The sequence below is a fragment of the Electrona antarctica genome (assembly GCF_951216825.1).
Source record: "Electrona antarctica genome assembly, chromosome: 5".
Lineage (NCBI taxonomy): Eukaryota > Metazoa > Chordata > Actinopteri > Myctophiformes > Myctophidae > Electrona > Electrona antarctica.
The window spans coordinates 39,083,304-39,093,303 of NC_136810.1; the positions used below are offsets into that span (position 1 = coordinate 39,083,304).

General features: G+C 45.5%; 1 protein-coding gene across 1 annotated transcript in view; it reads left to right on the forward strand.

Annotated features, from left to right (window-relative positions):
• The window catches only part of frmd4a (FERM domain containing 4A), a 55,738-nt gene that overhangs the window by 15,785 nt on the left and 29,953 nt on the right, over positions 1 to 10,000 (forward strand). The window contains exons 6-9 of the mRNA XM_079502315.1: positions 3,546 to 3,629; positions 4,202 to 4,267; positions 4,432 to 4,489; positions 4,652 to 4,738. Of these exons, the coding sequence (XP_079358441.1) occupies positions 3,546 to 3,629; positions 4,202 to 4,267; positions 4,432 to 4,489; positions 4,652 to 4,738 (295 nt within the window). The remainder of the gene's footprint in view (positions 1 to 3,545; positions 3,630 to 4,201; positions 4,268 to 4,431; positions 4,490 to 4,651; positions 4,739 to 10,000) is intronic.

The following is a 10,000-nucleotide window of genomic DNA, read 5'->3' on the forward strand; positions in this document are numbered from 1 at the left end:
AAAAGATGATCTTGTCCCATCTAAGTTCACACGCTTGAGTTGTTGAATTGGCACGGATGTCACCGCGCTTGTATTAATGTGTTGTGTAAGTAGGCTAATTTAGTATTGTGCGAGCCAAGGATGGTCATTTTCTTGGATGGAATATCTGCAGACGCTGCCAGAATAAAGTTAAAAACAAACCCATTCACTGACACCGGCACAATGGATGGTCTGGTCAGGACAGGGAGGGGAGGGTGGGGACTGGGACTCGTTCACAGTGTGCCATGGTTTTTAATGTGTGTCTGTCACCAGTGCATGGGGTTGGAGGGTGGGAGGGTGGCACAGAGACATGGAGACAATAGCTGACCACTTGGTGGTCAGACTGTCTGGCTGTCTGTCCCCGTGTTGCTGCTTCTACAGAGACACAACTCGTATTATGTCACTCATGGGGGACTGCCTTTGTCTTTTTTAGCTGTTTTGCGAACCTTGCGACCCCCACCTCCCGTCAGCCAAGGTCTGCCGAGAGGAAAAAGGGATCATGTGTGTGTGTGTGTGTGTGTGTGTGTGCGTGCGTGCGTCCGTGTTGAAAGGGAGATCTCCACAGTGCACGACTTCAATCCAATTAAGCACAGAGTTCTCCAATGGAGCGTGACAAGATTTCTTAGGGCTGCATCATATGAAGGAGCTTTGTGCGTGTGTATGTGTGCGTGTGCATGCGTGTGGCGCTTTCCACACACACACACACACATTTTATCAGTTAATGTTTCTAAGCCATATTTCACTTAGCTCTGGAACATAAAACCGAGTCTCTATGGAGAGAGCAGGTATAGTGTGGCTACAGTCTTTCAGATGCTCTTCTTACACATCATGCTTGGCGATGATAAAGCGAACAGTCCAGCCGTGGAGTGGACCCCCTGAGCCCAGTTCCTCCTGCCTGAGTTGTAAATAAACATGGCGTCCTGCTGCCTGCCGGTGGCTGGAATGTGACACAGGGTGAACACATTCCTTTTGGCTCCTCTTGCCTCCTATACGCCTACTGACTGACCCGTCATTCCCGACCCCACCCAAACCTCCAACCCCCCCCCCCCCCCCCCCCCCCTATCTCTACATGGCAATTCCACACACTTAGGTAATCGGGGTGCGCACGCTCATCCGACACACCAAAAGTCTGACATGTGCAAATCACCGACATGCGTTGGTCCGACATGCGTTGCGTCGTGCTTGCGGTTAGGGTAGGTAGGTTGTGGGTTAGGGTTAGGCTAGGGTTTGGGGTAGGTCGTGGGACTAATGACTGTTAGACTGTTAGTACTGTATGTCATAACGTATGCCTGTACCCAGGTAATCTGCCGTGTCCTTGTTGTTTAGATTCTGCCTTAACGCATTTTGGGCGGGAACCCCTTTTGGTGTTAGCATTATGTTATGCTTTAGCTATTGAAAAATAGCAGATCTACAAGCTCATAGCGCGCCACCGAGTGGCGCGCTACGAGCTTGTAGGTCTGCTATTTTTAAAGCATACAGTATATACTGTACATACACACATTTAAATTGAACAAATGTACAAGAACTGTGGTCATTTAGAGTCTGAAAGTATAGGATCTACTGTAAATGTTAGAGCCTTAAATCTGGCATTCAGATGTTATTGCACAATGCACATGTGCGTAGCCAGACAACTATTCCACTATATGGAGTCTGGAACTACACCCGATATAGGAAGCTGGCATTTCCATTCACTTTACATTTCATTTTTTATTTCCATTTCTGCTAAGCAGCAAGCTACAATATATATGCTTAGATGATTTCGATTTATATTAGGATAAATTTGCATGACTGTAAAGACGAAACCGAAGTGGCGAGGAGGCTTCACGTCACGCTATATCGCTTGCTCATGATCAGAGCTTTCGTTGCTCCAGACTGTATGACGGAAGCATTCGAAAATTGTGTTAGGCAACAACAGTCTGGCCACACGTGACTATTGCACATGCAACTGCTGAAGTTATATTTTCCAGGATTCCATTCCCATTCCCATTCCCTGCATAGCAGAGTGGAACCCAGGGGTTTTATCGTTGGGTGAGACCAGTGGGCTGTGATCCAGAGCTTTAGATCATTCACTGTCATGTTCTCACACACCCTCACCACCCACCCAGCCCTCTGGAGCCTGGGTGGAGCCTGGGATGATGAGTGTCAGGAGGGCCTGCTTTCTAACCCTACCGCAAAAGCAAAGGTTTGCTTGGCCCGCTTGGCCCGCTCTACTATTAGTAGTAGTAGCGATCCCGCAGGGCGGGGCATTTTCACCTTCTAATACTGACTGGAAACCTATTATATACAGAATGGAAATTATATATAAACCAAGTATATCCGGCTGATATACAGTCAATACTGCCCTCGCTGCGGCCCTCACTTCACACATGATTTTAAATAAAACAATTGATTTTCAAAAATAGCGAAAATAGCAGGTGAAGTTCACATCATCATGACACACTGTGAGCTTCTACATTGGGATTCTTTGCGCAATCCACACAAATGTTTGTGCATTTTGTTTGTGCCCATTTTGTTTACTATGCCACAGGGTATCTTTGAAAAACAAAGAAAAGGTCCAGCACACTGTCAGACACTTGCCAAAATGTTGCTCATTTTGGCAAGTGTCTGACAGGGAACTTTTCTTTGTTTTTCAAAGATACCCTTTTCTAATATATGCTCTATTGCCCTACGCACCTGTCACTAGCCTTCTGAGGTGTGCATCGGCCTTTTGTTAAAAGTTTACTATGTCACAAAATGCGATTCTCGATTTTTCGATTAATTGAAAGAGTAACCGATTGAATAATCGCAAAGATAATGGAGTTGCAGCCATCTATGTATCTGTCTCTCACACTCTCACAAAGACTCTCAATCTGACTCCTCCTTTTCTGCCTTGCTCCCTCGCCATGGCCATCCCTCTCTCTGCAGCTGTTCTCTGCTAGACGACACCCAGTTAGTAGCCAGTTGTGCGTCCAACTCAACTGTCTCAGATAAACGCAGAATAAAGCCTGTCAGCATTTGTCCATCCGTCCCCCTTAACTAATTGTTCTTCCTCTTGCTGTTATTTTTTCCAAACGTTACTCACCGCTTCCCAGGACAGTTAGTAGGGGACATTTCTCTCTCAAGTCGTCATCGTCTTCATGCTAAATAGCGTTTCTCAAAAACACTACTTAGTATAAAGTTCAGAGGAGGTTAGCTTTAATGCAAAAGTGTTGTATTTTGGAGAAATTATTTTGGATGATATCAATCGTGGCTTGGATGAAGATGTTATCGTAGTTGTAGTTTTGTTACTTTTTTTTTGTCTCAACATTCAAGGGTCTGTTTTTGTACGAGAATATTGTATTTGTGGGTATGGGTGGGTATGTAATTGAATTGTGTATGATACATTGGACAAAGCCACTCAGACAGAGTCACAGATCTCAGATTTCGTATCGGTTTCAGTATGACAGACAGTGTGACATTTTGTGGTTGAATTGTGTGGCTTTTTTGGATGTGGTTGTATAGGCTTGTTCTCACATGTCGGTGGTCTGTCTCTGTCTCTCCTTTCCCAGCAATGACGTGACCAGGGGGGACCTGAAGAAGCTACCCGCTCTGCCCACACAGGCCCTGAAGGACCACCCCTCACTGGCCTACTGGTGAGAGACCACCACCACCATCTCTCTGTCTTTTTGTCTCTCTAGCATACTCTTACTGTCTCTCTATCTCCCTCCCCTCTCTCTGTGTGTCTCTCTCTCTCGTCATCTCTCGTCTGGTTCCCTCCCTTTCTTATTTTCTGCCTCTGTATACCTCTCTCTCTCTCTACTTTTGCACGCTCTCTCTCTATATCCCGCTTGTCTTTTCTTTGTCTCTCTCCCTTTCACTTTCCCTTTCACTTTCTGTCTCTCTATAACACACCCTTTCTCTCGCTCACTGTCCCAGTCTCCCTTCCTCTCAATTCAATTCACATCAGATCAATGTGCGTTGTGACCCATATTACGAATGTATCAAATTTAAGAAAATACACTCACTTAGGGCTGCAACAGTTAATCGAACAAATCGATTTAATTGACTATACAAAAAATAACAGAAAAATACAATAATGACTAAGAAAATAATTGACAGTTGCAGCCCTACACTCTGTCTTTATCAACCCCTCTCTCTTTCTGATACTACTTTTTTATTTCTTCACCTTTCCACGTCTTTAATTGGGTATTTGTGTCCTGTGCAGTGAGGACCGGGTCATAGAACATTACAAGAAACTCACTGGGCAGTCCAGAGGACAAGCTATTGTCAAGTAAGAACACGACACAAGAGTCACAAGTTTTACAATAATTATCTCTTCAACAAAATCTGCTTCATCTCCACGAATATTAGATGAGCCATTTTCTCAACATGTACAGATTTATTTGAATTGTGTGTGTGTGCCTCATGTCTCTCTTTTGGCTTCCTTATTGACAGTTATATGAGCATCGCAGAGTCTCTGCCCACATATGGAGTACATTACTACGCTGTAAAGGTAGCGTTTTACCACTGTTCCCTACTCTCTCTCTCACACGCACACATTGTTTTGTCCGCCCTGGAGTTCAGAGCGGGTGCATGAGCTGTTTCTGCTTCTGTCACACAGATGTAGTATAGAGGGTTTTATTTTAATGACTTGTTGTTCATGTATCTGTGGCAGGACAAGCAGGGCATCCCGTGGTGGCTGGGTCTGAGCTACAAAGGCATCTTCCAGTATGACCACCAGGACAGGGTCAAACCCAGGAAGGTGAGGCGCTGTACTTCACATCCGTCCCTCAGTGCTAGCCCAGTGGTTCCCAAACCTTTTAGCCCATGACCCAACTTAGCGAAAATGGTCGATCTACAAGCTCACAACGCGTCGCTTTGCGCCGCGTTGTGAGCTTGTGGATCGGCTATTTTCACTACTTCTAAAACATTTGGTTTCTAATTTTTATTTTTATTTATCTCAAGAAATTGCTTATAGAAATAATTTAATTTGGCATTAATTCATGAAAACCTTTGCTTTTTTGGGAATGTTTTTTGAAAATGTTTCGCATCCTCTCACAATCCGTCCGTCCTCTCCACCTTCACTACATCTCTGATAAATTGTCCTCGCCCCCTCTTTCCCCTCTACTCCCCATTCCCCCCTCTCTCTCTGTCCCACCGCCCCTCTCTGTCTGTCTCCTATAATCTGTCCCCCTCTACCTCCCCCACTCTCACACAAATTCACAAACTTTCCTCTATCCATTTTTCCCCCCTTCCGCCGTGCGTCTCTTTCTCCGTGTCTCACTGTCACTACCCCCCCCTCGCCCCGAGAGTTTCCACCCGTGTGACTCACAGAGTATTGTCATTGTGAGTAATGCAAACAGTCTTCCGTCCTCCCAGTCCTCTGTCATCTGAATATGTTTAGTCTGGCAGTGCTTTTCATTTCCTCCATGCTCCTCTGAAGGTGGCCATCTTCCCTCTGTGTTGTCCATTAGCACAATATATGCAGCCTGAGGGGCCTTCAGCCTTGTTTCACCGGGTGTTGATGAGGGGGTGGAACAACAAAGGGACCCGGCCAAGGCCTCCCCTCACTTGTACTGTAACATAATACATGTATGTATCCTATACATGATTGTGCGTGTGTGTGTGTGTGCGCATGTAGCCTACGTGCGTGCGTGCGTGCGTGCGTGCGTGCGTGCGTCTGTGCGTGCGTGCATGTTCTGATTAGTACATTCCACTCTGACCACAGAGGCTCGTTCCCCCCGTCTCCCAAATCCCGCGGTTGCCTAGGTGTTACATCACCATGGAGACAGGAAGAGAATGCGGTGCAATTTCATCCATTTACCTCAGCACACACACACACACACACACACACACACACACACACACACACACACACACACACACACACACACACACACACACACACACACACCACTGTAAGATCAAGGCAGGGGGAATGTTGTGCTTATCTTTACTCCAGACTCCATGGAAAGGTCACCTTTCCTCATTGTGTCTTTTATACATATATGTATTTATATCCTCTGGTGGCAGACTCCGTCAAAGCTGGCCTTTCATGTTTTTCACGTAACACAAGTAGAAAGGGAGGAGTAGAAATTTAATCTCCTTCCCACACGATTACTTATCGAGCATTTGGCTTCCATGGCAACTACATGGCAACTACCGGAGTGGTATTTATTCATTCTGTTTCTACTATATGTCTCTCTCTCTCTCTCTCTCTGTCTCTCTCTCTCTCTCTCTCTCTCTCTCTCTCTCTCTCTCTCTCTCATACAGTACATACAGTACACAGTACACACACAACAAACTCAGAGATAGGGAAGCGCTGGCCCATGCCCGACCCAGTGAGACTGGGCCTCCTCGTCACAAAAGGCTGATTGTATTCTAACTTTCTAAGGCACTTGAGCAAAAAGGGAGTTTGTGGACTTCATGTCCTGTTAGTGCAACATCATCACATGACAGACTTTATCCCCCAACCCAGCAGAGCACAGCAGAAACACACAAGAACAGACTTTATCCCCCAACACAGCAGGTCACAGCAGAAACACACAAGAACCAGTGGAGGGGGGTCTAGTCTAGTGGAGGGGGGTCTAGTGGAGGGGGGTCTAGTCTAGACCTAAAGAAATGAAGACATTTCTTCAGGCAGGTGGTTGTATAGAGCAGTGGTTCCCAAAGTGGGGTCCGGGGACCCCCAGGGGTCCTTGAGGGAGTTCCAGAGGGAGTTCCAGCTAAATTATATTTTGGAACCAAATGGACCCTTATGGGTCCCTAACGGGTCCATTTGATTCCTTTTGTACACTCTCAGAGTTAAATTAACATTAATTTGACTATATAAATTGGGGGTCCCAGAGATAGAAATGCCATTAAATGGGAGTCTGTAGACTAATGCATGTCAAACTGGGGGTCCTTGAAATGAAACGGGTTGAGAATCTTCTCTTATGGGGGGTCCCTGGCATATCTTTTCAAATGGGGGGTCCGCGGGCCAATTAGTGTCAATTTGGGGGTCCTTGACATGGAAAAGTTTGGGAACCACTAGTATAGAGATGTTATACAGAAAGGTTAGTAGCTGAAGCCTGGTATAGTAAAGGTTAGTAGCTGAAGCCTAGTATAGTAAAGGTTAGTAGCTGAAGCCTAGTATAGTAAAGGTTAGTAGCTGAAGCCTGGTATAGTAAAGGTTAGTAGCTGAAGCCTAGTATAGTAAAGGTTAGTAGCTGAAGCCTAGTATAGTAAAGGTTAGTAGCTGAAGCCTAGTATAGTAAAGGTTAGTAGCTGAAGCCTAGTACAGACAGTACTAGTGAAGTACAGGCAGCTCTTCCTACCAGCCTGTGTTTTAACCACCAACGCTTTAACTCACCAAGACTACGTTAAACTATGTCTAGTATGTCTAACCAACGTATAATGCACCCCGCGGGCCTCTACCAGGCGATATGTCACGGTACATTATTAGTCACGCACGGTATCTCTCTGCACATCAGACGCCGTTGACCAGGTGACTGGTCAGTGTCTTATTTAGTCACACAGTTCCTCTACCAGGAACTCACTGCTGAGTCAGACCTCGGAGATGTCACCACCCAACTAACTGCACTGACTCAACCAGACCATTGTGAGACAAAACATGTGTTATTGGAAATTTGGGATTTGACAAGTGGAACCATGAAAGTAGTTTGTCACGATAATGAGTCTTCCATTTTCGGCACTTTAATTTACTTCTCAAAGCAGAACCTCTTTGTGTTTTATTAGCTAGACTTCTTTTCTTACCGGGGGACATCCTGTTGTTACTAAACACACACTGTCCCACTGCTCTCCGGGTGTTTATTTGGGAATGTTTAAATACTTTCCCCTTTCTGCCTCTCGCCCTACCGCAGACAACACACACACACACACACACACACACACACACACACACACACACACACACACACACACACACACACACACACACACACACACACAGGAGGATTTACAAGTGAACCACACACAGTTAAAATGCCCTGCTTAGTGCTTAGTGAGTTCTGACTCATTTAAGCAGAGATTAAGGGTTTAAGCATTGACTAACTAACTGCAAGAGAGCAGACAGTGCCTGTTAAGTATCACCAAGAGGGATTTCATTCAGAACCTGACAGAAATTCCATTTCAAAATCGCTGCTATGTTGTTCTAATTTTCTCGGCTACATATTCAGTACATAACAGTACGTGTTATGGTCTTCATGGGTCCATAACACGCACACATGCACACGCGTGCACGCACGTGCGCACACACACACACACACACGGTCAGCACACACACACACGGTCAGCACACACACACACACACACGGTCAGCTACTACTTCCTTTACAACAATACACAACATAGCTCATTGTGTTATTCGTGTTTCCATCAATGACACACACACACACACACACACACACACACACACACACACACACACAAACAGCAGGAAGGGGCTGCGGGTTGGGTCAGCGCCTCCATGACGACACGCCTGTAATGGGGTGGGGGGTATTTTTACTTTACTGGAGTATTTCCAGTTGTCAGTACTTTTACTTCTACTCCACGACATCTCAGAGCCAAATCTCAGAGCCAAATATTGTACTTTTACTCCTTATTTTACTTTTACTAGAGTTACTTATACTCATATAACCACATTAACCACTTCAGCAATAATATATACATGTTGTGCTATACATGTGCTATTTTAAAAATATTTTTTAGAATTTTAAAACTTGTGAAATGCGACATTCTGCATAATGAGTACTTTGTACTTTTGGGACTTTAGACATATTTTGATACCAATACAATACTGTACTTTTTCTAGGGGTGCATACGTTGGTTAGACATACTAACAGTCCGACAGGCATTAGTCCGAATACACCGTCACTCCCAACATGCCTTTGCAACTAACCAGTGGCCGGTTACAACTGACCCGTGGCTTCCGACATGCATGGCAAGTTAAAACTAACCCGTGGCAGGTTAAAACAAAACCTGTGGTGGCCCGGATGGTTAGCTCAACCGGGCACCTAGGCTGCTGAGCCAGCCTGACGGCGTGCCGCAGGTTCGACTCCCGCTCCCGACGGCTTTTGCCGCGTGTCTTCCCCCCATCTCTCTAATGACTGTCTGACTGAGTACGTGGGACCAAACACATGCACACTGGCCTTGGGTACAAAACGTTCCCCAGGGCTTCCACTGAGGCCTGTGCACTGTCTTGGCTCTTCTTCTCAAGTGGACAGAGTTGGAAACACACTTTTTTCAAATAAATAACAGAAACCACCGCATAGCCATGAAAACCCACCAAAACCCTCCATGACCTTGTTGTCCTCGTACTGAATCTGGTGTTTTGACATACCACGCCACACAATAAATCCACAAATAATCTCCACATAGCCACAAATAATCTCCAGTTATATGTTTATGTACAGTATGTATTTGTGTGCCATTGTGTTGACAGTCGGAAGGAACAACATTGACAATACACACACACACGCATGCGTGCTCCCACACGTGTGCGCGCGCACACACACACACACACACACACACACACACACACACACACACACACACACACACACACACACACACACACAGTGCTAGCCCAAATAACAAGACACACCCATTGGCACAGAATGTCCTCCCGAAAGGGGAAAGAGCCAGTCTCTCAGCGTGCGTGTCTCTATCAGATATTAGTCTCAGTCTATTCACAGTCTGTCAGGACAAATACAAAAGACACACACTGTACGTACAATGGGCTTTATGTAATAGAAACCTTCTATGGAGCACTACAATAATTAAGGCCCCACATCACTGCTTTTAACTGGGCGGCCTCCCGTGCCGAAAAAACAAAACTAAAAAACGGGCGCCCCATTCTGTTTTTGCTCTATTTTACTGTAATATATATATATATATAATTGCCATTATTCCATGCCCCCAAATGGGGGAATGTGTCGCGAATTTGTCCGGTGACCGTGTTTGTAACCTCATTGTGTTGCATAGCCAAACGTCGCCTATACACACACACACAGTATAGCATTAA